The sequence below is a fragment of the Syngnathus scovelli genome, chromosome 19 (genome assembly GCF_024217435.2).
Source record: "Syngnathus scovelli strain Florida chromosome 19, RoL_Ssco_1.2, whole genome shotgun sequence".
In the NCBI taxonomy this organism is placed as follows: Eukaryota; Metazoa; Chordata; class Actinopteri; order Syngnathiformes; family Syngnathidae; genus Syngnathus; species Syngnathus scovelli.
In genome coordinates this window covers 5,535,515-5,560,185 of record NC_090865.1, presented here as the reverse complement: position 1 = coordinate 5,560,185, position 24,671 = coordinate 5,535,515, and the positions used below count along the sequence as shown (strand labels likewise).

The 24,671-nt window shown below is 45.1% G+C and overlaps 6 protein-coding genes and 2 long non-coding RNA genes across 12 annotated transcripts; 3 read left to right on the top strand and 5 right to left on the bottom strand.

Moving 5' to 3' along the window:
* Position 1: 1 nt before the first annotated feature.
* LOC125987257 (major histocompatibility complex class I-related gene protein) lies at positions 2-2,370 on the bottom strand. The gene is made up of 7 exons (XM_049751527.2): positions 2,158-2,370; positions 1,484-1,750; positions 1,143-1,421; positions 772-1,074; positions 588-695; positions 456-473; positions 2-361 (listed from the first exon to the last, which is right to left on the bottom strand). The coding sequence occupies exons 1-7, from the start codon at positions 2,219-2,221 to the stop codon at positions 315-317; spliced, it is 1,086 nt and encodes a 361-aa protein (XP_049607484.1). The 5' UTR covers positions 2,222-2,370; the 3' UTR covers positions 2-314.
* A 353-nt stretch (positions 2,371-2,723) lies between these two features.
* LOC125987320 (uncharacterized) lies at positions 2,724-3,732 on the top strand. Its single transcript, XR_007487966.2, has 2 exons — positions 2,724-2,847; positions 2,887-3,732. It is a non-coding gene; the product is annotated as an uncharacterized lncRNA (long non-coding RNA).
* LOC137839536 (major histocompatibility complex class I-related gene protein-like) lies at positions 3,008-5,412 on the bottom strand. The gene is made up of 7 exons (XM_049751531.2): positions 5,232-5,412; positions 4,678-4,944; positions 4,337-4,615; positions 3,966-4,268; positions 3,773-3,889; positions 3,642-3,659; positions 3,008-3,547 (listed from the first exon to the last, which is right to left on the bottom strand). The coding sequence occupies exons 1-7, from the start codon at positions 5,290-5,292 to the stop codon at positions 3,510-3,512; spliced, it is 1,083 nt and encodes a 360-aa protein (XP_049607488.2). The 5' UTR covers positions 5,293-5,412; the 3' UTR covers positions 3,008-3,509.
* Positions 5,413-5,576: 164 nt separating this feature from the next.
* On the bottom strand, positions 5,577-7,969 carry LOC137839497 (major histocompatibility complex class I-related gene protein-like). 2 transcript variants are annotated; one of them, XM_049751534.2, is made up of 6 exons: positions 7,815-7,969; positions 7,111-7,377; positions 6,770-7,048; positions 6,399-6,701; positions 6,211-6,322; positions 5,577-6,084 (listed from the first exon to the last, which is right to left on the bottom strand). In XM_049751534.2, the coding sequence occupies exons 1-6, from the start codon at positions 7,876-7,878 to the stop codon at positions 6,069-6,071; spliced, it is 1,041 nt and encodes a 346-aa protein (XP_049607491.1). In that variant the 5' UTR covers positions 7,879-7,969; the 3' UTR covers positions 5,577-6,068. The 2 variants fall into 2 exon arrangements, with proteins under 2 accessions (XP_049607491.1, XP_049607489.1); XM_049751532.2 differs by having other exon boundaries at positions 6,218-6,322.
* Positions 7,970-8,185: 216 nt separating this feature from the next.
* On the top strand, positions 8,186-12,869 carry slc39a7 (solute carrier family 39 member 7). Its single transcript, XM_049751416.1, has 9 exons — positions 8,186-8,514; positions 9,336-10,395; positions 10,695-10,828; positions 10,912-11,080; positions 11,158-11,226; positions 11,374-11,496; positions 11,558-11,623; positions 11,686-11,882; positions 11,969-12,869. Exons 2-9 carry the CDS (start codon positions 9,345-9,347, stop codon positions 12,221-12,223), a joined length of 2,064 nt encoding a protein of 687 aa, XP_049607373.1. The 5' UTR covers positions 8,186-8,514; positions 9,336-9,344; the 3' UTR covers positions 12,224-12,869.
* Positions 12,870-13,780: 911 nt separating this feature from the next.
* Positions 13,781-15,786, bottom strand: LOC125987260 (C3a anaphylatoxin chemotactic receptor-like). 3 transcript variants are annotated; one of them, XM_049751538.2, is made up of 4 exons: positions 15,479-15,786; positions 15,102-15,292; positions 14,113-14,992; positions 13,781-14,039 (listed from the first exon to the last, which is right to left on the bottom strand). In XM_049751538.2, the coding sequence occupies exons 2-3, from the start codon at positions 15,282-15,284 to the stop codon at positions 14,162-14,164; spliced, it is 1,014 nt and encodes a 337-aa protein (XP_049607495.1). In that variant the 5' UTR covers positions 15,285-15,292; positions 15,479-15,786; the 3' UTR covers positions 13,781-14,039; positions 14,113-14,161. The 3 variants fall into 3 exon arrangements, with proteins under 3 accessions (XP_049607495.1, XP_049607494.1, XP_049607496.1); XM_049751537.2 differs by having other exon boundaries at positions 13,781-14,992; XM_049751539.2 differs by lacking the exon at positions 15,479-15,786 and having other exon boundaries at positions 13,781-14,992; positions 15,102-15,454.
* Positions 14,988-24,539, top strand: LOC137839702 (uncharacterized). Its single transcript, XR_011085789.1, has 6 exons — positions 14,988-15,162; positions 15,222-15,329; positions 17,698-21,684; positions 21,999-22,064; positions 23,578-23,798; positions 24,362-24,539. It is a non-coding gene; the product is annotated as an uncharacterized lncRNA (long non-coding RNA).
* On the bottom strand, positions 15,800-17,476 carry LOC125987246 (formyl peptide receptor 2-like). 2 transcript variants are annotated; one of them, XM_049751503.2, is made up of 3 exons: positions 17,351-17,476; positions 16,813-16,976; positions 15,800-16,703 (listed from the first exon to the last, which is right to left on the bottom strand). In XM_049751503.2, the coding sequence occupies exons 2-3, from the start codon at positions 16,966-16,968 to the stop codon at positions 15,882-15,884; spliced, it is 978 nt and encodes a 325-aa protein (XP_049607460.1). In that variant the 5' UTR covers positions 16,969-16,976; positions 17,351-17,476; the 3' UTR covers positions 15,800-15,881. The 2 variants fall into 2 exon arrangements, with proteins under 2 accessions (XP_049607460.1, XP_049607461.2); XM_049751504.2 differs by lacking the exon at positions 17,351-17,476 and having other exon boundaries at positions 16,813-17,182.
* Positions 24,540-24,671: the final 132 nt, after the last annotated feature.

Below are 24,671 nucleotides of genomic sequence, written 5' to 3'. Positions count from 1 at the left end.
ATATGGTTGGCATTTTATTTAATCATGCAGCACAAAAAAAATAATTTTTGCAAAGCAATACAAAGGTAAAAAATAAGATACAAAAAAATTGTGGATCACATTACAGGGGAAGTTTGTGTTTAAAAATAAAAGTGCTTTAGGCTGAGAGAATTCAGCTCTTTTATACTGATCATTGAAATAAATAAGACAAGTGAAAAACGTAACATACTTGTGTTGGAAAAGAATCACACAACAATAGGGCTCATTTTGATTTGGTTTAGCGGGCTAGCTTCTCTTGTAAAAACGTTCTGGTCCTGCCGTTCTTTTTCAAGGGTTCACTGCTCACAGTCTCCAACGTGGGATTGGGCGAATTCCGGGCCCACTGAGGATGAAATTATAGAATATGCAGCAGTTCATGGAAGGTTTTGACACAAGCCCACAATTTAATGTCCACTATCAAATTAATCAACACTCACCGTCAACAGCCTGAAATTCTGCAAAAACAAAAAGACAAACGGTCATGCAGACAGTCAATGATGAGACAAACAATAAACAGCTATGAACAGACTTTGAACTTTGTTATCTTTCTGATAACACATCCTTCTCACCGCCGTCAGCATTTCTTTTCCGGATGCAACATCCCACGGCGGTGGCCGCCAGAAGGCTCAGCAGTATGCCTCCGAAGACCACACCGGCCGGAACCCTTCGGGGAGGAACTGAAAGTGAAAGTTGAGCTCGTTCCTTGCGTTATGAAGGTTTTCTACTTTGTCATTTCTATGCACATGGACTTACTCCAGTTGCTTTGGATGGCGTCTTGGTCCAGTTTGATGACCAGCTGCTCCTTGACACCACCAAACTGAAACACGCACTCGTATTCGGGCCACTCAGCGAGAAGCACCGCCGACACGTTCAGGTTCACGCTCATCTGGAAGGTTCCATCATGGTTGGGCAGGAGCTCGCCATGTTCTATATGTTCGTGGAGCTCCTCGCCGCCTCTCCTCCAGAACATCATGGCTAGTCTGGGGTAAAAGCCCGTGGCGTGGCAACAGACCATCGAGGTGGGTGTCTTCTGGAGGAGAGCCATCGAGGGAAGCTCTGCGGGAGACGAGCAGAGGTGAGAATGAGTCACACGTGTGGGGAACATCAGTGGCGTCAGACCTCACCTTTTTTCTGCAGGACACTCTTCCCGTAGTGCACGTACATCTTCAGCCACTCCGGGCACTTGACTTTATAGTAGTCTCTGTTGTACTCCAGTCTCTCCTTCTGCGTGTCCCAAATAAGCTTGGTGGTGAAGGCCTGCGGGGAGGGCGTCGTCCACGTCAGCGTCTCCAGGTTCAGCACGATGAAGTCTTCTCCGTCATAGCCGTACTGGTTGTAGCCCACGATCTCGCCGCTTTCATCGTCAATTTCGCAACCGTTCATCCGCTGTAAAACATGGCTGCCTGGCGGCCAAGTTACACGCTTAATCGTTATACTCGAGTCCATTTTGTTGAACAGGGCTCACCTCCAGACTGGTTTAAGCGGTGACTCAAATCCTTGAGGTTTCTCCTGAAGACGTGCTGGTTGCCTAAGCACTTGCGCTTATACCAGTCCAGTTGATCCGGAACGTCCCGGACCAGCTGCTGCATCCATTCCTGTTTGGGTTTCGCCGACTGGATGTTGCTATCACAGTAACCCACCCGGACGCCGTCCACCTCAGCAGCCCCCACAAACTCGGGGAAGTTTTTCACACCGGAAGTTGCCGTGATGAAGTATTTCAAGGAATGTATGTCTGTACAGGTGGAATTCGGTATGAACATACCAGAAAATGACATAGCTGCATTTAATGAGCAAATTTGTTCGCATATATCGATAAAAAGAATACAGTACTGTCAAGAAAATGAGGGGGATGGAATTTACAGCCACTCATTTCTAGACAAACGTCCAAAACTAATATTTCACATTAGCTTAGCAGTCTAATGTGTTTATTAGTACCACATTGGATCCCAAAAAATGGTCTCTAGCACATCTAGTTTTTAAACAACGACAAAATGTTGTTTTAGTGGGGCATGAAAAATTACCGTTAGCGAAGCGAAGTGAAACTGAAACTGCGTGTTTTTGCGCACTTCGAGGATAAACTAAAGAGGGAGTAAATATGTGTAATCGGGGCAAAATCAGAACAAGTAAAGGCAAGCTAACCTGCAGATGTGTCCTGTACATTCCATACGGCCAAGGCGAGCAGCAACGTCAAGATGTTGTTCATCGTGCTCTTGAGCTCAACTGTGCGCTTGGGGGGCGGAGCTACACTACTTTACTGATAAGACACAAGGAAGTATTTTTATAAAACGTCCCAGTGTCCTTCGCACCTGGTTCACGTGTTGAATGCATTAAATATCACAAGCATATTTGACAAGGTTTGCTTCTTCTAACAGTTTTAGAATGGGTGACAATTTATTTATTCTTATTCTCTTTCATGGTTTTGTGATATGCTTTATATTTGCTTTTATCTTATTTCGTATTTTATTTCGTTGCCAGGTTATTTGAGCTCGTGTTGTGACGTCATAATCGCAAACAGGATGCGCCTCCAAACAATCCTCAGGAAAACTTCGCGAGGTTTTTCCTACACTCCCACTCCCCAAATTTTCCCTAGTTAGCAACCCGAGACACTATTAAAGCGGTATCGGCGGCATTCGGGGTAGCCAGAGTCGCAATCGGCAGCATTCGGAGAGTCCGGACCGCAATCGGCGGCATTCGGAAGGCGGAGCTGTGCGCAGCGGCAGAAGCCACCACGCGCCGCAGAAGTGGGAGCGGGGTCAGGGATGATCACGGGTCTGGCGCAGCTCGCTCGAAGTCCGGCGACGGCCGTGGGTCCGGGGACGCTGGAGCGAAGTCCGACGGCGGCCGCGGAGCCGGTGGCGCTGAAACAAGCTCCGACGGCGGACTGGATCGGGCGTCGCGGCGGGAGCTAGGGGAGGAGATTGGTCCAGGCGCTCGTCGCTGAAGTGGTCGGATCGTTCTGTCAGGATCGGAATGGAACAGGGCGACCAAATGCAGCTTGGACCAGTTTATTGAGCGAAAAGGTAATTGGAAGGGAGAATAAGGGGAATAGACCAACAGAACCGGCAAACTAACATAACTTAACGGACCAACCAACCGACAGATTGACTAACCGAAACAGAACTGACAAAGACAGGAACCAAGAAACAAAAGATGAGAAGACATCATCGATCTGACAGGGGAGTGAGGGGCAGACAGGACTTAAATACAAGACAGGTAACAAGAAGCAGGTGACTGTGATTACATTGATTGTGAGGTAACACAGGAGGGGAGGGGCGAAGCGAACAGAAACCATGGTAACATACAGACATAAAGCAACCGGGGACGAATCGTGACACGGGAAAAAACTAATAAGACAAGTGAAAAATGTAAAATAATAAACTTGTGTTGGAAAAGAATCACACAACATTAGGGCTCATTTTGATTTGGTTTAGCGGGCTAGCTTGTCTTGTAATAAGTTCTGGTCCTGCCGTTCTTTTTCAAGGGCTCACTGATCAGTCTCCAACGTGGGATTGGGCGAATTCCGGGCCCACTGAGGATGAAATTATAGAATATGCAGCAGTTCATGGAAGGTTTTGACACAAGCCCACAATTTAATGTCCACTATCAAATTAATCAACACTCACCGTCAACAGCCTGAAATTCTGCAAAAACAAAAAGAAAATGGTCATGCTGACAGTCAATGATGAGACAAACAATAAACAGCTATGAGCAGACTTTGAACTTTGTTATCTTTCTGACAACACATCCTTCTCACCGCCGTCAGCATTTCTTTTCCAGATGTAACATCCCACGGCGGCCGCCGCCAGAAGGCTCAGCAGTAACCCGACCATGCCTCCGATGACCACACCGGCCGGAACCTTTTGGGGAGGAACTGAAAGTGAAAGTTGAGCTCGTTCCTTGCGTTATGAAGGTTTTCTACTTTGTCATTTCTATGCACATGGACTTACTCCAGTTGCTTTGGATGGCGTCTTGGTCCAGTTTGATGACCAGCTGCTCCTTGACACCACCAAACTGAAACACGCACTCGTATTCCGGCCACTCAGCGAGCGGCACCGCTGACACGTTCAGGTTCACGCTCATCTGGAAGGTTCCATCATGGTTGGGCAGGAGCTCGCCATGTTCTATATGTTCGTGGAGCTCCTCGCCGCCTCTCCTCCAGAACATCATGGCTAGTCTGGGGTAAAAGCCCGTGGCGTGGCAACAGACCATCGAGGTGGGTGTCTTCTGGAGGAGAGCCATCGAGGGAAGCTCTGCGGGAGACGAGCAGAGGTGAGAATGAGTCACACGTGTGGGGAACATCAGTGGCGTCAGACCTCACCTTTTCTCTGCAGGACACTCTTCCCATAGTCCACGAAGATCTTCAGCCACTCCGGGCACGTGACTTTATAGTGGTCTCTGATGTGCTCCATTCTCTCCTTCTCCGTGTCCCAAATAAGCTTGGTGGTGAAGGCCTGCGGGGAGGGCGCCGTCCACATCAGCGTCTCCAGGTCCAGCACGATGAAGTCTTCTCCGTCATAGCCGAATTGGTTGTAGCCCACGACCTCGTCGCTGTCATCGTCAATTTCGCAGCCGCACATCCGCTGTAAAACGTGGCTGCCTGGCGGCCAAGGCACAGGCTTAGGCGTTATACTCGAGTCAATTTTGTTGAACACGGCTCACCTCCAGACTGGTTTAAGCGTTGACTCAAATCCTTGAGGTATTTCCTGTAGACGCGCTGGTCGTTTGAGCACCAGAAGTTGTACCAGATCAGGTGTTCCGGAAAATCCCGAGCCGGCTGGAGCTTCAATCCCTGTATTGTTTTCACCGACTGGATGTCGCTATCGCAATAGCCCACCCAGACGCCGTCCACCTCAGCGGTGCCCACAAAGTCGGGGAAGTTATTCACACCAGAAGTTGCCGTGAGGAAGTATTTCAGGGAATGTCTCTCTGCACATGTGGAATTCGGCATGAACGTACCAGGAAATGACACAGCTTTATTTAATGGGCGAATGTGTTGGCATATATAGAAAATGAGCGGGATTGCATAATTTAAAGCCACTAATTTCTAGACAAACGTCCAAAACAAATTTCAACCTTTAAGTCGAATACTTCATATTAGCTTAGCGAAGCAAAGTGAAAGTGAAACTGTGTTTTTGCGTACTTTGAGGATAAAAAAATGAGGGAGTAAATATGAGTAATCGGGGTAAAATTAGAACAAGTAAAGGCAAGCTAACCTGCAGATGTGTCCTGCACACCCTGTAGGACTAAGGCGAGCACCAACCTGAAGATCTTCATCGTGCTCTTCCTCCTAAGTACGCTGCACGTAATATCGTTTTAGCTCAAATGTGAGCTTAGAGGCGTAGCTACTTTACTTTACTGTTAAGACACAAGGAAGTATTTTTATAAAACGTTCCAGTGTCACGTGTTGAATGCATTAAATATCACAAGCATATTTGACAAAAACTAAAAGGTTTCCTTCTTCTGATTTTAACAGTCCGTCTGGGAGCCCGTCTGACATCTGGCCAGTGTAAGATCGAATTTTGACTTTATAGATAAAATCAAGGCTAACTCACACAGTATACGGTTGGTATTTTATTTAGTCATGCAGCAAAAATAAATCGTATTTATTTTTGCATAGGAATACAAAGGTAAAAAAATTGAAAAATTAAAAAAAATTGTGGATCACATTACAGGGAAGTGCAAAATATGTTTGGAAATTAAAGTGCTTTAGGCTGACAGAATTCAACTCTTTTATACTCACAGGTAATATTTGATCATTGAAATGAATAAAAACATAAGCGAAACATGTAAAAAAAAATATTTCTTTTCGTAAAGAATCCCACAACAATAGGGCTCATTTTGATGTGGTTTAGCGGGCTAGCTTGTCTTGTAATAAGTTCTGGTCCTGCCGTTCTTAATTCCAGGACTCACTGCTCACAGTCTCCAACGTGGGATTGGGCAAATTCCGGGGCCCGCTGACGATGAAATTATGGTCTATGCAGCAGTTCATGCAAGGTTTTGACACAAGCCCTCAATTTAATGTTCACTATCAAACTAATCAACCATTACCATCAACAGCCTGAAATTCTGCAAAAACAAAAAGACAAACTGTCATTCTGACAGTCAATGATGAGACAAACAATAAACAGCTCTGAACAGACTTTGAACTTTGTTATCTTTCTGACAATGACTCAATAAAATTTCAACACATACTTCTCACCGCCGTCAGCGTTTCTTTTCCAGATGTAACATCCCACCAGAATGCTCAGCAGTAACCCGACGAAGCCCCCGATGACCACAGCGGCCGGAACCTTTTGGGGAGGAACTGAAAGTGAAAGTTGAGCTCGTTCCTTGCGTTATGAAGGTTTCCTACTTTGTCATTTCTATGCACATGGACTTACTCCAGTTGCTTTGGATGGCGTCTTGGTCCAGTTTGATGACCAGCTGCTCCTTGACACCACCGAACTGAAACACGCACTCGTATTCGGGCCATTCAGCGAGAGGCACCGCCGACACATTCAGGTTCACGCTCATCTGGAAGGTTCCATCATGGTTGGGCAGGAGCTCGCCATGTTCTATATGTTCGTGGAGCTCCTCGCCGCCTCTCCTCCAGAACATCATGGCTAGTCTGGGGTAAAAGCCCGTGGCGTGGCAACAGACCATCGAGGTGGGTGTCTTCTGGAGGAGAGCCATCGAGGGAAGCTCTGCGGGAGACGAGCAGAGGTGAGAATGAGTCACACGTGTTGGGAACATCAGTGGCGTCAGACCTCACCTTTTTTCTGCAGGACACTCTTCCCATAGTTCAGGTACATCTTCAGCCACTCCGGGCACTTGACTTTATAGTAGTCTCTGTTGTACTCCAGTCTCTCCTTCTGCGTGTCCCAAATAAGCTTGGTGGTGAAGGCCTGCGGGGAGGGCGCCGTCCACGTCAGCGTCTCCAGGTCCAGCACAATGAAGTCTTCTCCGTCATAGCCGAATTGGTTGTAGCCCACGACCTCGTCGCTGTCATCGTCAATTTCGCAACCGCTCATCCACTGTAAAACGTGGCTGCCTGGCGGCCAAGGCACAGGCTTAGGCGTTATACTCGAGTCAATTTTGTTGAACACGGCTCACCTCCAGACTGGTTTAACCTTTGACTCAAATCCTTGAGGAATTTCCTGTTGATGAGCTTGTAGTCTGAGCACCTGAAGTTGTACCATTTCAGGTGATTCGGATCGTCCCGGACCAGCTGCTGCATCCATTCCTGTTTGGGTTCCGCCGACCGAATGTTGCTATCACAGTAGCCTACCCGGACGCTGTCCACCTCAGCGGTGCCCACAAGCTCGGGGAAGTTTTTCACCCCGGAAGTTGCCGTCATGAAGTATTTCAGGGAATGTATGTCTGTACATGTGGAATTCGGCATGAACGTATCAGGAAATGATACAACTGCCTTTAATGGGCGAGTTTGTTCGTATATATCGATAAAAAGAACACAGTGCTGTAAAGAAAATGAGCGGGATTGCATAATTTACAGCCACTCATTTCTAGACAAAAGTCCAAAACAAATTCCAACCTTTAAGTCTAATACTTCACATTAGCTTAGCAGTCCAATGTGTTTATTTATTATTTTCCACTTTTGATCCCAAATAAAAGTCTCTAGCACATCTAGTTTTTAAACAACGACAAAATGATGTTTTAGTGGGGTATGAAAATTACCGTAAGTTAGCGAAGCAAAGTGAAACTGAAACTGCGTGTTTTTGCGCACTTCGAGGATAAACTAAAGCGGGAGTAAATATGTGTAATCGAGGCAAAATTAAAACAAGTAAAGGCAAACTAACCTGCAGATGTGTCCTGTACATTCCATACGGCCAAGGCGAGCAGCAACGTCAAGATGTTGTTCATCGTGCTCTTGAGCTCAACTGTACGCTTGGGGGGCGGAGCTACACTACTTTACTGATAAGACACAAGGAAGTATTTTTATAAAACGTCCCAGTGTCCTTCATACCTGGTTCACGTGTTGAATGCATTAAATATAACAAGCATATTTGACAAAAACTAAAAGGTATTTTATTTCGTTGCCAGGTTATTTGAGCTCGTGTTGTGACGTCACAATCGCAAACAGGATACGCCTCCAAACAATCCTCAGGAAAACATCTCGCGAGGTTTTCCCTACACTCCCGCCCACCCCCCACTTTCCCTTGTTAGCAACCCGAGACACTAATTAAAGCGGCTCTTGCTTTATATAATCAGTGGACTGTGTCTCCAACGTTTTAAAACATATTTGTGTAGCACTTTATAATTCAAAAGATTGCACAAATTCTGTCATGTACGAAAACTTGCAGACGGAGAGCGAAAAAGGGGGACGGGCGCTCTTAATCAGGATGTCTTCCCGCGAGATTTAAGGACTTGTGCGAATGCCACGTCTAGGCTAGCAGCTAGCATAGCTACAGGTAGGATACATCCTCCGAGGCGAAACTGCGTCCTGTTTCTCCGACGCAGAAAAGACAAACAAACTTCCAGGCAACCGGTGCACCATTGGTATGTATCCGCAACAATGTTTGCTTGTATATTAATTTAGCTGGTGCTACTTCTGCTGTTAGCTGGGCTGGTTCGCTGCCTAGCCCCCAACTGATGCTGCGTTCATTCTCACGTTCCTTTTGTATATTTGTTTTCCAGCTTAAGTGGTGATAAAGTCAGGCAGGAGCTAAGTCTGCTTACTCGGTCACGACTGGGGCGTCAAACGAGAAAGTAAAGTCCGAATCCAAACTTGAAAAGCATCTTTTTGACGTCGGGTTGAAAACTTTAAAGCCTGCAGACCCTTGTCTGCACTTTCTTGCAGAAAATTAATTCAAACAGAACGTGATGCAATACAACTTGCTACTTCTTTCTATTCGATGAACGTTGTGGTTGTTTGGAGAACCATAAAGGAATGTATCTCTGGAAGTGAAGTTGCCAAAGCAGTTTCCACACCAAATTACCATTTTATACACATTTGGAATTGTAGTGCATTTACATAACTCAGTTGGACCCCCCCTCCCCCTTCCCCCCTTTTCAGGACTTATCCTCAATTGCGATTGGGTGGCAACCATTCCAGATTGTACATGCATGCATGCATGCACATGTGCACACATTTTTGGGAAGAAAAAAAAATCTCCATAAATTGATATGGAGTTTAATGTTGCACCTACTGCCATCTAGTGGAAGGGCGTTGAATATTCTGCCTGTTGCAGTGTGATGTTATTTTGAGATTGTAGTTAGGAGGAAGTTGAAGGTCCTGACACTTGAGCTGTTGGATAGTTTAAGAAGTAGTATGTTTTGTGAAATTATTTTCATTCATGTGATTTTCTTTTCTTTCCCAGGTAAGTACAATGGAGCGCCCACATCTGATGGTGACACTGGCCACATTTGCTTTCGTGCTGTTGTTTGCCTCGCACCTGAGCGACGCTCACAGCCACTCGCACGACCACCATCATGGCCACCATCACGGCCACGCTCACGGAGATGAGCATCATCACCACGGACACTCGCACGGAGATGAAGACCATCACCACAGCCACTCACACGGCCCGGAGGTGAAGATGTTCCACGGCGCCAGCAAATGGAGCGCCGAGGCCAACCTGCCGCCGGAGGAGGAGGTGCAGGAGCACCACGAGCACTGGCACGATCATGTGCAAAATGATAACGCCGATGACCAGGGTAATGACAATGATGATTTCCAGAATGATAACGAGCAGACAGATGATGACTTGCAGCAAAATGATGAGCAAGTTCAAAGCAATGATCAGGGTCACACCAATGAGTTTTTCAGTGACCAAGAACCAGCCAAGGACCTCGATTACGTTGATGACCGTGGTCATGACGATGACCATGAATATGTCAGTGACCAAGAGCAGATTGATGACTATGGTCAGGCTGACGACGATGCCGATGCGCACGCTGACGGCGATGAGCGTGCCGATGACCATCTGCAAGCCGATGACCAAGAGCATGTTGATGATGCGCACACCAGGGACCACACTCACGCCGATGATCATGTGTATGCCGATGACAATGAACAAGCCGATGACCACGAACACACCGATGACCTTACGCGTGAAGATGAATTAGACCATACCGATGACCAAGAGCAGCTTGATGAGCACACCGGTGACCACATCCACACCGATGAGCGCGGAGAAGACCTCGGCCATCAAGAGCAGGCCGACGACCACGTACAAAGCGATGCCGATGACCAAGAGCAGGTTGATGATGAGCACACCGACGACCACGTCCACACCGTTGAACGCGAAGAAGACCTCGGGCATCAGGACGACCAAGAGCAGGTCGACGACCACGTACAAAGCGATGCCGCCGATCACGGGCGAGACGATGATGATGCCAATGAACGCACTCGCGCCGATGACGACGGCCATGGACATGGTGATGAACACGAGCATGCCACTGACCAAGAAAATGCCGAACAATGCACACGACGCTGAGGTGGCATGCCAATGACCTCGTGAGGGCTCATGCTAAATTATTCCATCGTTGAATGGAATAATTGAATTGAACAAATCTTTTTGTTTTTACTAATGACAGTTATCCGGTATTGTTAAACGATTTAATAACTAACCCTATTGCAGGAGCGGGAACGATGTCGTCGTCGACCTTTTTGAAATTGAAAACGACTTTTTTGGTACTGATGAATTGTTTGTTGATGGATTTTGTTGTACCTTTAGACCATGCGCACGCTGATGACCATGGTCATTCGCACCACCACCATGGAGACCATGTTCACGGGCCTGACTGGTTCACAGCCGAAGGGCTGGGGATGGACGACGAGGAGAGAGACACGATGGAGCTGTGGACGCAGGTAAGAGGCCAGACCTTCCTCGACCTTCCCACTTTGGCTTTGAGAACAGTCCCTAACTCTCAACCGTCCATCTTCGCCCTCAGGCCATCTCCGCCACGTTGCTGATTAGCGCCGCGCCGTACCTAATCCTTTTCCTCATCCCAGTTCAGTCCAACAGCGACCAGCACCAGAACCTGCTCAAGGTCCTGCTGAGCTTTGCATCAGGAGGCCTGCTAGGCGACGCTTTCCTTCACCTCATTCCACATGCTCTGAGTACGTTTGCAATTGTTACTGTCCAAACGTCGCAGAAAACGTTTAAAACTGACCAGGCGCTTCTGCCCCTCACGCAGCGCCGCACTCGCACCACGGCGCCAACACGCAGACCGCCGAGAAATCACATGGCCACGGTCACTCGCACGGTAACTCGGACTCAAACCATAACTTGGAACAATGGAAAGACTCAACTTGACTTTGAGCAAGATTCTGTGACATCTCAAATCATGACTTGACTGGACTTGCTTGATACTCAGAGGTCAAAACTGCGCTAACGTGATGTCGCTCTGCAGGCGTCGCTCATGATAACGTGATGTCAGTGGGCCTTTGGGTGCTGGGCGGCATCGTGGCCTTTTTGATCGTGGAGAAGTTTGTGCGCTTTATGAAGGGAGGCCACTCGCACGGACACTCGCACGGTAAGATGAACGCGGGGAAATTTTCCCAGTCGACCCAGCTCACTTTTATTTTTTTGGTAAGGTGTCAAGGAGAAGGACAGTGACGGTGAAGAGAAGGCACCCAAAAAGAAGGTGGAGGAGAGTGCAGGTGAGTCGAATGATTCCATCGATCAAAGTCAAACAATTTGATTTCTATTTTGTTTTTTGCAGACATCAAGGTGTCTGGCTACCTCAACCTAGCGGCCGACTTCACTCACAACTTCACGGACGGCCTGGCCATCGGCGCGTCTTTCCTTGTTAATCCAGCAGTGGGCGCCATCACCACCGTGACCATCCTGCTGCACGAGGTGCCGCACGAGATCGGAGACTTTGCCATCCTGGTTCAGTCCGGATGCACCAAGAGGAAGGTGCTTCATTCGATCGGCGACCTCCATTCGATCGGCGACCTACTTTCCATACTTCCTGTCGCTAACTTGCGATTTTTCCCTCTCAGGCCATGTATCTGCAACTGCTGACCGCCTTGGGAGCGCTGGCCGGCACCGCCTGCTCGCTGCTGGCCGAAGGCGTGGGCGCGGCCGCCACCGCTTGGATCCTGCCCTTCACGGCGGGCGGCTTTGTTTACATCGCCACAGTGACTGTCCTCCCGGAGCTCCTGGCCGGTCGCTCCAGTTTCGGCCAGTCGCTCATGGAGATTCTGGCGCTGTTGTTCGGCGTCGGCATGATGGTTCTGATCGCAGAGTACGAGTGAAAGAAGTGAACGTGCTTTTTCTTTCCTCGTCGTCACCTTTTTTAGTCTTTTGTGGGGCAAAAGCTGTGTTTGGTGGAGGAGCATCAGCTGATGAACACATCAGGAGAGGAATGACGCACACGTTGTTTTTGTTCAAAGTAGCTGTTTGCTCTAAAGTGGAGGGATTTTTTGATGTATTGTAAGAGGTCAAAGGTGGCGCTTCAGATATGACATGGGGAAAATCTTATCTTTTTAAGGAACCGGTACACTGTGCCAACGAAATAACTTGTGGCACTTAAGCACAAATACACGTTTCTTTAAACAGAGTGATGTTTGTGCACAAGAAGTCATTTTTGTTTTGACAATGGCATGGTGCAGTTTTGAAAAAGATGTGCACCGTTTGCCTATTTGTCCACAAAATATTTGTGTTCTACTTATTTTTTTGACCACAAAGGTTCTCTTATGTGCTAATTCTTGTGCGGTTACGATTATTTTTGGTTTTAAACCCCCACCTCCATGTAATGGTTGGGTTTCTGTGTAAAATGATCGAGTAATTGCAGGGAAGTATTTTTTTTAGATTTTTTTTGTTTGTTTATTAGCAACTGTGAAATCAAACCACAACACAATTGTACACAACTGTGACCAGTAATAAAGGGTGATAAGATAACAGACTTCTGCCATGATTGCAAACATCAACATAGCATAGCAGTACTATCCTGGAAAAAGTACCATACATGCATTTTTAAAAACTGGTTCAAATTGAACTTTTGATATTTAAAGACCAAGGAATATAACTCCCCCCCCCCCCCCCTTCATTAATATGACCAATAACCAGTAAAACTAAATTGGGGGGGAAAAAAAAGAAACAAATTGAGAACACTGGTCACATGACTTGACAGCAGTCAGACGTCACCGGTTTTAGCAGTTTAATATTGGTAATGTCCTAAAGTTGTTTAGAGACAAGGTAAGTATGAAAATTAACATTTTAGGGGTTTTTTTTCTTTCAATATTGTCCTCGTTGTTTTCAATGTGGAGACTACAGCAGTACATTCACTTGCGCTAGCTAGCTCGCATGCTAGCTTTGGAACAACGGACAACTTTTAAATAAAAATTTATTCAACAAGCTCAAAAATACTCGGAGATTTCAAACATTTATAAACTAGAACAGAACCACAACATCAAAACCAGCACACAAGGCAAGTTCTTGTGCAACCTTATCAGATACTCCATTTCAACTTAGAGACAAGTTTGTTTTTATCGTTGAGCAGTTTAAAGGACATCCTCTCAACAATTAGGAGTTTAAGATGTGACTAAACAAATTTCAACCCCAAGAACAGTTGGCAACCTCGAAAGGTGAGAAAGTAGCTGCTTGCCATTTTAAAATAGCATTGTCTTTATTTTATCTGCATGCTCTATTTTATTCTTTATCTACATGCAGTATTAACTTGACCCAAAACAGAACTGAATTCTGTCAAAGGGTTCAATCGATTTTAAAGCTGAAAAAAATAAATTATTTCATCATGCAAATTATCACAATAACTATTCGCATAAATTGTCAAGACATACCCAACTCACCAGCCGCTTGAACATATTGTAATCTCTCTTGACTTAAATACATGGCATTAACATGCATGCAAAAGTAGGACGTGTTGTCAGAGATACCGAAAACACTCGGTTGCATTTTCGAAATAGCAAATGCTTTGTGGAATTGGTGACGCCTGCCTGATTGACTTTATGTCCCTCCTCTTCTGCAGATGGTGAAAGATAAAGGACAGCAGAACTCTTTGGGCCTCTTCAAAAAGTCTCCTAACCTTTATGACACCTTTCCTTAATCTTTGTGGCAATGCATCCTGGGACCCGAAGAGCGGCCTAAAAATGCACAAGACTTTTTGGCTTTTTTTAAAAAAAATTTTTAAAGCTCACTGACTTGTTTATTTATTGAACCTGCTTTCTGTGTTGCTATTTTTCAGTCAATTTTATTTCCATTCTGTCTCTGGTGCTGTAGTTGGACTGCCCGATCTCATTGGCAAAGTTGTCATCCATAGCGTTCTTGAACACTCCCGCCAGACTGTTTTTGGGCCAGCCCTTCATTTTGTACCCCACAAAGAAGTAAAGAAACGGGTTGACGCAACTGTTGAAGAAAGCCAGACCCTTGGCGGTGGGCATCAGCACCTCCCACAAGCTTCTGCTGTCCACCAACCGGAGAATATGCAGGCCATGGTACGGAGCCCAGGACAAGAAGAAGGCGCACACCAGCAGAGCCATCAGCCTTAGGGGGCGCGTCTTAGCCGTCAAGCGGGTGCGGCGAATGCCCACCCCGGCCAGGATGTAGCAAGCCAGGATGACCGTGAAGGGTATCAGGAAGCCGCACAGGAAGCGCAGGACATAGAGTGCCGTCTTGACCTGTGTGTGGTTCTTCTCATCCAAGATGCAGCTGCTCAGGTTTTTGTTGCAAACCAAGATGCCTCGGTAATAGAAGAAGGGACAGCTTAAGGTAACAGCCCCCACCCATGCGCCAAAAGCCACGAGCCGGGCGGCGCACACGGTGCGGCGGCGGCGAGTTAACACCGGCAGCCAGACGCAGGCGGCTCGGTCTACGCTGATGACGGCCAGCATGAAGACGGAGCAAAACATGTTGGTGTATTTAAAGAAGGCTTTGAGCCTGCACATGAACAAGCCAAAGGGCCAGTGGTCCAGGAACAGAACCCTGACCAGAGAGAAGATTCGGGTGACACAGAAGATTAGGTCCGCAATGGCTAGGTTGACCAGCCACACGTTGAGGACGGTTGCCTGAGAAGCAGCGGGAGAAAAATGACAGGGAAAGCCGACTAGAATAGTGGAACTTCACTCTGTGTTAACTAGACTTCCATTTCCCAACAGTTTAAATGTGTCCATTCACCTTGAGCTGAAATCCCACCACCAAGATCACGATGGCGTTGCCCGGAAGGCCAAACAGGACGGTGAGCACGTTGAAGATTAAGGCGAGCACGTCCATGTCACTATCGTCGCTCATTTGCAGTGCCGCGACGCCAGGCGAGACATTGAAGAAGAGAGCGGGTGCTTCATCCACTCGATGAACCATCTTGAGACCTGAGGAGGCGACAAACTTCAGGCACGCTCGTCTCGGGTAAGATTTCAAGTCGTCGTAAATTCATTGGCTTGCTTTTTTTTTTTTATACTTGAAGGTAATTGTTAAAAATGTGTAAAGAAAAAGAATAGATGGGAGTGAGTTGTTATTATGTCACCGAGAAAGATCATTCTAAAAAGGCAACTCACCATTCCGTTGACCGTATTGCTATATTTTTTACTTTAATGTGTCATTTTAACATTCAAGAACTGTGAGTGACGCTTGTCATCACTGAGCGTGTATGAAGTTGGTCCACAAATATATTTTAAGCTTGCATGAGAGGCGGAGCCAGACGAGGGGGGGAGCGACCATGATGAACCTGTTGAAAGCAGCCAGTCTCTTGTCCAGTAGGCGGCGCTATGACAAAAGTTTACATTCAGAGCCATACGCTTTTGTTTTGCATCTAAGTCCGGCTAACTTCTCTCTGAAGTATAGCACACTTTTTTTTTCCTTTTGGACAAGACAGTATGGTAGATAAGAAGACATTTTTATTACATTTGAACATACAAAGGCAGCGACACATTAGCAGTTGTTTTAGCCCCCCGCCCCTCATCACAGCTGGGATTCGCTCTCCACGGAGTCTTCCTTAGTCTGCCCCGACCCCCTGTCCACGTCCTCAGCCAGAGCGCTCTTGTACAAGCCCGCCAAGGACTTCTTGGACCTGCCCTTCATTTTGAGACCCACAAAGAAGTAAAGAACAGGGTTGACGCAGCTGTTGAAGTAGGCCACGCCCGTGGCGATGTAAAGCCAACTCTCGACCACCGAGCTTTTGCTGTTCACCATCCGGAGCATCAGCAGGCCGTGGTAGGGAGCCCAGCACAGGAAGAAGGCGATCACCAGCAGGGCCAGAACCCGGAGGGGGCGCGACTTACTCGACAAGCGGGTCCGGCGAATGCCCACCCCGGCCAGAATGTAGCAGGCCAGGATGACCATAAAAGGCAGCAGAAAGCCGCACAGGAAGCGGATGAAGTAGAGCGCCGTCCTGGCGTCAGCGTCCTTGACCTCCCCGACCGTGCACCTGGTCAGGTTCTTGGCCCCCAGGAAGACTTGGCGGTAGAAGAAGTAAGGGGTGCTGAAGACCAAGGCTGCTGCCCACACGCACACGGCCACCACCCGGGCGTGACCCACAGTGCGGTGGCGCCGGGTGAACACCGGGAACCAGACGCAAATGGCCCGGTCCAGGCTGATGACAGCCAACATGAAGACGGAGCAAAACATGTTGGCGTACTTGAAGAAGCCGTTGAACTTGCAAACGAACAAGCCGAAGGGCCAGTGGTCCAAGAAGAGCATCTTGACCAGGGAGAAGACTCGGGTGAAGCAGAAGATTATATCCGCCACGGCCAGGTTGACCAACCACACGTTGAGGACGTTTTTCTGACGAGCAGGAAGCCTCAAATAAGACATTCTGCTCAGGATCTTGCCACAAATCCATTCCCAATATTCACGCTACAGTAGTAAAAGAAAGCAAACTTAGATAGAAAACCTGGAGCTTGAATCCCGCCACCCAGATCACAATAGAGTTGCCCGGAATTCCAAGCAGGATGGTGATCGCGCCGAGGACGACGGAGAACGTATCCATGTCGCCTCCTTTACTCGCCTTGACCGCCGGAATGCTGAGGGAGGTGTTGAGGGAGAGCATCTTGGGACCTGAGGAAGACATGGAGGTCATGCGGGGGAGGGCTTTGAGTTTCCAAAGTCCACTCGGCACCTCCGATAACTCATCGAGACACGTTGAGTCACGGCCATGTTCATCAGCTCCCCCCCCCCCTACTCATTCGCAGAAAGACACCCCTGCTCCTGTCTCATTTCATCCAGGCAAAGTCAAAAAATAAACTATACCAAAAAAATAAATAAAAATTAAACATGAATCATGTCAATGCTATACTTCATAATATATGTCAGTGTAAACAAATGTAGTAATAGTTAGCCACATTAACTTGGATGTGACATTGGTAGGAAGGGCCAATGCAACAAGTCGTGAAAAATCTTCAAATTATAATTGTGAAAAAATTCCCACCTACTTGTTAAATGGGAGGAATCAGGTCGGCTATCTGCTCAATAGTGCTGAGACCAAGTGAAGACACACACTTTGATACTTCCCCTTTTGTGGCATGAGTGATACATGCACACACACATGCGCATGCACGCACACACACACTGTAGTCAGCAACATAAATAAATTTATAAAGCAAATGACGGAGCTTTTCCCCAGCAGCTAAAGCGACACTCGGTACAGTTGGAGTTTTTGCTGAAATGAAAAAATGTACACGACTACCATGTCAAATTTAAGTCACGTCTTGCCAGCTTGTGTAATGTTTGTAAAGTTGTTTTGGAAAAAAAATATACTAATATCGAGTTTGTTACGCAGACACGTTTGTGACCGAGGATAAAACGGAAGCTAATTGGAGGTGTTTGAGTCTGCGATGGTGATCAGATAAAACATTCTCAACTAAAAGGTGACAGACATCTTGGTTTCCTGTGAAGTTTCTTTTCTTTTTTTAATATTGTTCACTTCCCTTGCTGTTGACTTGAATATGCCAAAATTAATCACTTAACTTTGTCTCAGAAACTTTGAGTTATGTTAATGAGCCCAACTGTGATGTCACAATTCGACATAATCCAGGACAGCTAGTTGGTCAGAAACCGGGAGATCACCTGGTTGTTTAATTTCACACTTGATGGGTGAACAGATGCACAACTTTTTGCATACAAGACATTTATAAAAAAAAAAAAAAAGAAGTCCTCTGAAATTGACACAAAATACTCCAATCCACTAGGGGGCAGTATTGTGCATCACAATGCAGTTAAAAGTTGCAGTTTCAAAAGTCCGGTAAGATTTAGTCAAGTGCTTTTTGATCACTTTGTCACTTCTGTTACAGTATGATACAAACAAACCATATATATATATATATAGAAAAAATATATAATTTGAACTTCTTGCCAACATAAAACGTCTAGAAAATACTGCATATGGTAGTGCCTGTGAAGTTGCATGCGCCTTTAAAAGGCGGGTGGCATGTGACATCAGCAAGTCCGCATGCAAGCGCTGAGGTGTGAGCTGGGGTCAACAGCAGCTTGTGTGCATGTGAGCATAAATAATGAAAAAAATTAAAATTGCGGTTAACAGAAAATGCAATATAGTAGGGTGCTAACGATAAACCACGTGTTGAAAAAAAAATGTTTTTGTCCCTCTTGGGCTAGTTATAAATTTTAATTGCATGCATACCTAGAAAAGTGCACAAAGAGCGGCAGCATGCAGAGATTTTTTTTTTTTTTAGGCCAAATTGTGTAGCCCCACCCTTATATCAAATCCCAAATATAATATACAGAATATATGCCGTAGTGCAGGGGTGTCCAAACTTTTTGCAAGGAGGGCCAGATTTAATAAAGTGAAGGGGCCCGGGGGCCAATCGTTTTTTTCAGATATTTTTGAACAACTAACATTTCATGCAAATACACACTGTTATAAAACAAATTTCATTGTTATAATTGTCTTTATTTTTTAAATGACAAAATAACCAAATATAAGCCATTCAGGCAGATGTGAACCACTCTAAAAACACAAATTTTGCCTTTCATTCATATCTGAAGAGTCAGAGTCATATATTTGGTTATTTTGTCGCGTGAACCACTCTAAAAACACAAATTCTGCCTTTCATTCGTATCTGAAGATGACATTGAACAAATGGTTTGAAATACCTTACATTTACATGAGTTTGAAATTGTTTTTTCCTCATGAACATTTTAAACAGGAGTTATAAGTACCGTAATTGCCGGACTATAAGCCGCGACTTTTTTCCAAAATTTTGGACCCTGCGGCTTATAGTCAGGTGCGGCTTATATAAGATTTTTTTCGTGATTTTTGTGATGACTTGATCACTTTTACTCTTAACACTATTATATACAGTAAAAGCTACAAAACAAACTGACAAATAACTCGTTTTCAAATCAGACGAGTAAAAACTGGTCAAATATTTTAAAAAAAAGCTATTATTAAAAGTGAAGACAATTTGCAATTCTAGTAATGACACACGAATTTGATGCACAATTTGTCTTCGCGGGCCACATAGAATGATGTGGTGGGCCGTATCTGGCCCCCGGGCCTTGTGTTTGACACCTGTGCTCTAAACCCTTTCTCTTACTCTGCCATATCACTCAGAGATTACACAAAGCAGTGGCGCTGTTTGGACAATCTGCATTGTAATTGTACTAAGTTCATCTTGTTTTTCCTTTTTTTAATCACTTCACTGGTTGTTTGATAACAACTTGTTTGATATAAAAGAAACCAGTGAAGTAATCTGCACTGTATTAAAACCCAATCAATCAGCATTTAAATTCAATTCTTCTGACATTTTGCTCACCAAAAACAGGTTGTAATGAATGTGAACTTTTAATGCATTTTATTCAGAAGGTTACTTTGAACCTTAAACGGCGGCGCGGCATACTTATGGATTTTTACGGCCTCCGGCCTCCAGGAGGCACTCTAGCAAGAAGCAAGAGCGAGACAGGCGAAGAAGAGACAATGCGCCGAAGAAGACGCGCTAGTTTTTGTTTACATTTCGCGCATCACGCGATCCAGACGGACATTTCTGAAAGGAAGCCTTTATACACAAACCGTCATCATGGGGGACAAAATAAATGCATATGATGCCGCTTTTAAGCCAAAGGCAGTCGATGTTGATGACATTATCTTGTGTCTACTCTGGAGCGTACTTATGGATTTTTACGGCCTCCGGTCTCCAGGGGGCGCTCTAGCCGGAAGCATGAGCGAGAGAGGCGAAGAAGAGATAATGCGCCGAAGAAGACGCGCTAGTTTTTGTTTACATTTCGCGCATCACGCGATCAAGACGGACATTACTGAAAGGAAGCCTTTATACACAAACCGTCATCATGGGGGACAAAATAAATGCATATGATGCCGCTTTTAAGCCAAAGGCAGTCGATGTTGATGACATCTTGTGTCTACTCTGGAGCGTACTTATGGATTTTTAGGGCCTCCGCTCTCCAGGGGGCGCTCTAGCAGGAAGCAAGAGCGAGACAGACGAAGAAGAGATAATGCGCCGAAGAAGACGTGATCGTCTCGCGCATCACGCACACACCCACATTCACACAAAGACAGGAAGCTTTTATACACAAACCGTCATTATGGGGGATAAAATAAATGAATATGATGCCGCTTTTAAGCTATACGTGTCGCTCGCTAGTTTAATATAATGTAGCGCTTCGTGCATGAATAAGATTAGCATGAACAGAACCTCTTCACACTCGAAGAAATGCATAAAACCGACGACGAAAGAGAGACTGAGAAAGTGTGAGGCGAAGGATATCTAACGCTATTCCAATTGGACACTAAGGAGGAAGACTTGGTTTCAGTGCACAGGAGGAAGATGAAGACGGCTCTTTTTGTACTTTTACTGGTATGTTTTTTTTAACCAGCCCTGTTCGTGCTGTGCTACCGTGTTGCTCCTGTGTAACTGCCGCCATTACCGCCGCGTCTCAGTGACTTTGCTGTGTTAATTCCGTGTTGTTGTGGTATTACTGCCGCGTCACAGGCAGTGTTTGGAAAGAAATGTTAAGGTATGTTATTAAAGCTTTAAAAAAACTTTCTGTGTCCAGTCTTTCTTTGCTAATAACTCGCGTGCACACTTCCGCGTTGCTGCGGTACTACTGCTGCGTCACAGGCAATGTTTAGAAAGACATGTTCAAGTATGTTATTAAAACGTTAAAAAGGCTTTCTATGTACTGTCTTTCTTTGTAAAAAAACTCGTGTGCAAGTGCGGCTTATAGTCCGGTGCGGCTTATGTAAGAAAAAAAAAGAAATATCCCTGAATTTTAGCTGGTGCGGCTTATAATCCGGTGCGGCTTATAGTCAAGATTCAAGAGTTTTTTATTCGCCATGTTTGAGCGTGCCAAACAGGGAATTTGACTTCGGTAAATCACAGCCTCTGTTCAACATTTAGGTGACTAACAACAACACTCAGGACATGTGAAGAACGAAAGATATTCTCAAACACCCCCTGATCTTAAACTCCCAAGAGGGCAAGGAAAAACTCAAAACTCCAGCTAGGGGAAATGAGAAACCTTGAGAAGAGACCACAGATGGGAGGGTCCCTCTTCTAGGATGACCAGGCTGCAATGGATGCAGAGAGGACACATAGTACAAACAGTGTAGACAAAAAAGGTGTGGCAAGCGGGATGTTATTGCACAGTAATGACTCTGAGACTCTAAGAGTGGTGTGAGTTCATCAGAGCGACAGCCTGGGGGAAGAAGCTGTCTCTGTGTCTGCTGGTTTTAGTGTACAGAGCTCTATAACGGCGTCCGGAGGGGAGTAGTTCAAACAGTCCGGCAATTACGGTAATACAAATGTGTCTGTTATTATTAAAACTTAAATCAAGTGAGTTTTGCTCTTGTCATTTACAATATCTTTCAGAAAGTAATAGTAAAAGTAATGTACAGGTTTATAACATCAACAGTATTAACATGGTCACTCCTTAATGTTTAATATTAATTAAATTTGAAATTTCTATTTCATTTTAACTCACAGCCCCGCGTGAAGAATCGCTCTTGTGATGCCATGTTGAGTCTACTCGTGTCGAGCAAGTATTGTAATTCCCATTTCTCTTGAAAGCGACGGCCCTCAATGTCAAGTATCCTCGTTTTCTTTGCAGTCGCCATGGCAGAAATGAGCGGCGAGGGGTGGTGCTGCCACCCTTTGGTCATAGGAGGAATTACAGGTGAAAGTTTCTTTTTTATATATATATATATATATATATATATATATATATATATATATATATATATATATATATATATATATATATATATATATATATATATATATATATATAATATATATATATATTTATATTCAGTTTGACAATGCAGGCGGGCCATAAATTATACATTATAAGACCGAAGCTGCGGGCCGCATGAAATCTGATCGGGGGCCGGATTTAGCCCGCGGGCCGGACACTGATATAGGCTTATTGATAATAAGGGAATTAATCAATGGGCACGCTAAAAACATAATTACAGAAATATCCTCGTACTGAAAGCCATTTCCCGCAGTGAACGTTTTCTGTAAGCTAAAAAGACAGAAAAAAAAAGACTAAGAACATATTTACCTTGTATTTGTCCTGCTTCAGGAGCATTCCAGGTGCTTGAAATTTGCACCCGCGTGAAGCTGGCCCCCCCAGCCCACGCAAAATCGAAGGAAAATAGTCTGTTACGTTTGTGCTGGTTTGTGCTGCAAAAAATTCGTTTGTGCTGCTTCGGTTTTGTAGATATTCTACATTTATTTTCTAGCGAGGACGTTATCCAGCCTCCCATTTTCCTCCAAATGGACCCAAAATGGTACCGTTCGTTTGTGCTGCAAAAAGTTTCGTTTGTGTTGCTACGCTTTTGCAGAAATTCCTGATGCAGGACGAATACAAGGTAAATATGTTCTTGGTCTTTTTTTTCTTTTTCCTTTTTAAGCTTACAAAAAACTTTCACTGCGGGAAATGGCTTTTAGTACAAGGATATTTCTGTAATTATGTTTTTATCGTGCTCATTGATTCATTCCCTTGAATACATTTGATGAAACAAAACGATAACAGAATTATAATAATAGAATAATAGAATTGTTGTTGTATGTGTGTGGACGTCAAGAAAACAAAAAAGGCCAAGAACAAACAAAATCGGCAAACGGAAACTCAGCATTATACAGCTATATCTTTTTTATACTGCCTCCTGGTGGTCGAAACAAGCAAGTAGAAGGCCCCTTCAACAAGTTAATCATCTTTCGCCTATTCAATTGTGTAATGACTTCAGCGTTTATGAGATACAATATTATAGAGTGCCATTTTCTTACTTTTTTTCACTCTCTTCATATCAAGCAGTGTTTGAGGAGCGTAGTTTGAGAAAGAATAGAAAGAATTTGAATTGTTTATATCCGTGGTCACCATGGCGAACCAAGACCACCAAAGCGCGCCGTCCACCATTGTCCCTCATACTTACAAAAAAAATAAATAAAAAACAAGCAAAGAGCCAATCATTATATGCTTTTGGAACCCTGTCTGCTCCCACTGTGGCATTCTGGGTGGTGCACAAATTAGCCTAGCCAAAGTCAAATCAAGTCATTGACAAAAATAAAAATAGATTTCATGAGGCTCACATGAAGAAAAAAAAATCGAAAGCAGCTTTCCAATCTTGAACATGATCTTTGATTTCAGGCCGTTTTGCACTCTGCTTTGTTCCTCCTGACAGTTCCAGGCGACCCGGCAAACCGTGACCCCTGCCATCCCACCCCGATGGTGTGAGTGCACACACGCACACACACACACACACACACACACACACACACAAGCTGACAATGCCAAAGTGCGACAGGAAAGGAGATGAGATGGAGGGGAATGGCAAAGCCCGAGCAAGGACCTGAAAGTGGATCTTTGCATCTCATCCCCTGGCAGAGATGAGAGGCCTGCTGAGTAAGGTCGCCTGCTACGTTCATTGTATCCGTTGTGACAAGTCGGCAGTGTGTGTGATGGACAAATAAGTCGTTTTCAAATCAGATGAGTAAAAACTGGTCAAATATTTAAAAGAAGAAAAAAAAACATATTAAAATTGAAGATCATTTGCCATTCTAGGAATGACTCACGTAGGTCTGACACCTACCTCGGCGTCCTTTTTACAGCGGCTTTCTCTCCCTAAGGCACGGGTGTCAAACTCAAGGCCTGGGGGCCAGATACGGCCCGCCACATCATTATCTGCGAAAGCGAAAACAAATTGTGCTTCAAATTCGTGTGTAATTGCTTGAATTGCAAATTGTCTTCACTTTTAATATCTTCACCAGCTTTTACTCGTCTGATTTGAAAAAGTTATTTGTCAGTTTGTTTTGTAGCTTTGACTGTACATGGCATTAACATGCATGCAAAAGTAGGACGTGTTGTCAGAGATACCGAAATCACTCGGTTGCATTTTCGAAATAGCAAATGCTTTGTGGAATTGGTGACGCCTGCCTGATTGACTTTATGTCCCTCCTCTTCTGCAGATGGTGAAAGATAAAGGACAGCAGAACTCTTTGGGCCTCTTCAAAAAGTCTCCTAACCTTTATGACACCTTTCCTTAATCTTTTTTTAAAGCTCACTGACTTGTTTATTTATTGAACCTGCTTTCTGTGTTGCTATTTTTCAGTCAATTTTATTTCCATTCTGTCTCTGGTGCTGTAGTTGGACCGTATTGCTATATTTTTTACTTTAATGTGTCATTTTAACATTCAAGAACTGTGAGTGACGCTTGTCATCACTGAGCGTGTATGAAGTTGGTCCACAAATATATTTTAAGCTTGCATGAGAGGCGGA

Excerpts from the sequence above, each read along its gene's own strand:
- LOC125987246 (XM_049751504.2), bottom strand. The coding sequence starts at position 16,998 with ATGACCTCCATGTCTTCCTCAGGTCCCAAGATGCTCTCCCTCAACACC. Across the intron at positions 16,704-16,812 it reads TGGCGGGATTCAAGCTCCAG|AAAAACGTCCTCAACGTGTG; the intron begins GTTTTCTATCTA and ends CCTGCTCGTCAG.
- LOC137839497 (XM_049751532.2), bottom strand. The coding sequence starts at position 7,878 with ATGAACAACATCTTGACGTTGCTGCTCGCCTTGGCCGTATGGAATGTA. Across the intron at positions 7,049-7,110 it reads AAGGTTAAACCAGTCTGGAG|GCAGCCACGTTTTACAGTGG; the intron begins GTGAGCCGTGTT and ends CTTGGCCGCCAG. Across the intron at positions 6,085-6,217 it reads GAAAAGAAACGCTGACGGCG|AATTTCAGGCTGTTGATGGT; the intron begins GTGAGAAGTATG and ends TTGTTTTTGCAG.
- LOC137839536 (XM_049751531.2), bottom strand. The coding sequence starts at position 5,292 with ATGAAGATCTTCAGGTTGGTGCTCGCCTTAGTCCTACAGGGTGTGCAG. Across the intron at positions 4,945-5,231 it reads TGTGCAGGACACATCTGCAG|AGAGACATTCCCTGAAATAC; the intron begins GTTAGCTTGCCT and ends CCACATGTGCAG. Across the intron at positions 3,890-3,965 it reads CGCCATCCAAAGCAACTGGA|TTCCTCCCCAAAAGGTTCCG; the intron begins GTAAGTCCATGT and ends TTTCACTTTCAG.
- slc39a7 (XM_049751416.1), top strand. The coding sequence starts at position 9,345 with ATGGAGCGCCCACATCTGATGGTGACACTGGCCACATTTGCTTTCGTG. Across the intron at positions 11,624-11,685 it reads GAAGGTGGAGGAGAGTGCAG|ACATCAAGGTGTCTGGCTAC; the intron begins GTGAGTCGAATG and ends TGTTTTTTGCAG. Across the intron at positions 11,883-11,968 it reads CCGGATGCACCAAGAGGAAG|GCCATGTATCTGCAACTGCT; the intron begins GTGCTTCATTCG and ends TTTCCCTCTCAG.
- LOC125987257 (XM_049751527.2), bottom strand. The coding sequence starts at position 2,221 with ATGAACAACATCTTGACGTTGCTGCTCGCCTTGGCCGTATGGAATGTA. Across the intron at positions 1,751-2,157 it reads TGTACAGGACACATCTGCAG|ACATACATTCCTTGAAATAC; the intron begins GTTAGCTTGCCT and ends CCACCTGTACAG. Across the intron at positions 696-771 it reads CGCCATCCAAAGCAACTGGA|TTCCTCCCCGAAGGGTTCCG; the intron begins GTAAGTCCATGT and ends TTTCACTTTCAG.
- LOC125987260 (XM_049751537.2), bottom strand. The coding sequence starts at position 15,284 with ATGGTTCATCGAGTGGATGAAGCACCCGCTCTCTTCTTCAATGTCTCG. Across the intron at positions 14,993-15,101 it reads TGGTGGGATTTCAGCTCAAG|GCAACCGTCCTCAACGTGTG; the intron begins GTGAATGGACAC and ends GCTGCTTCTCAG.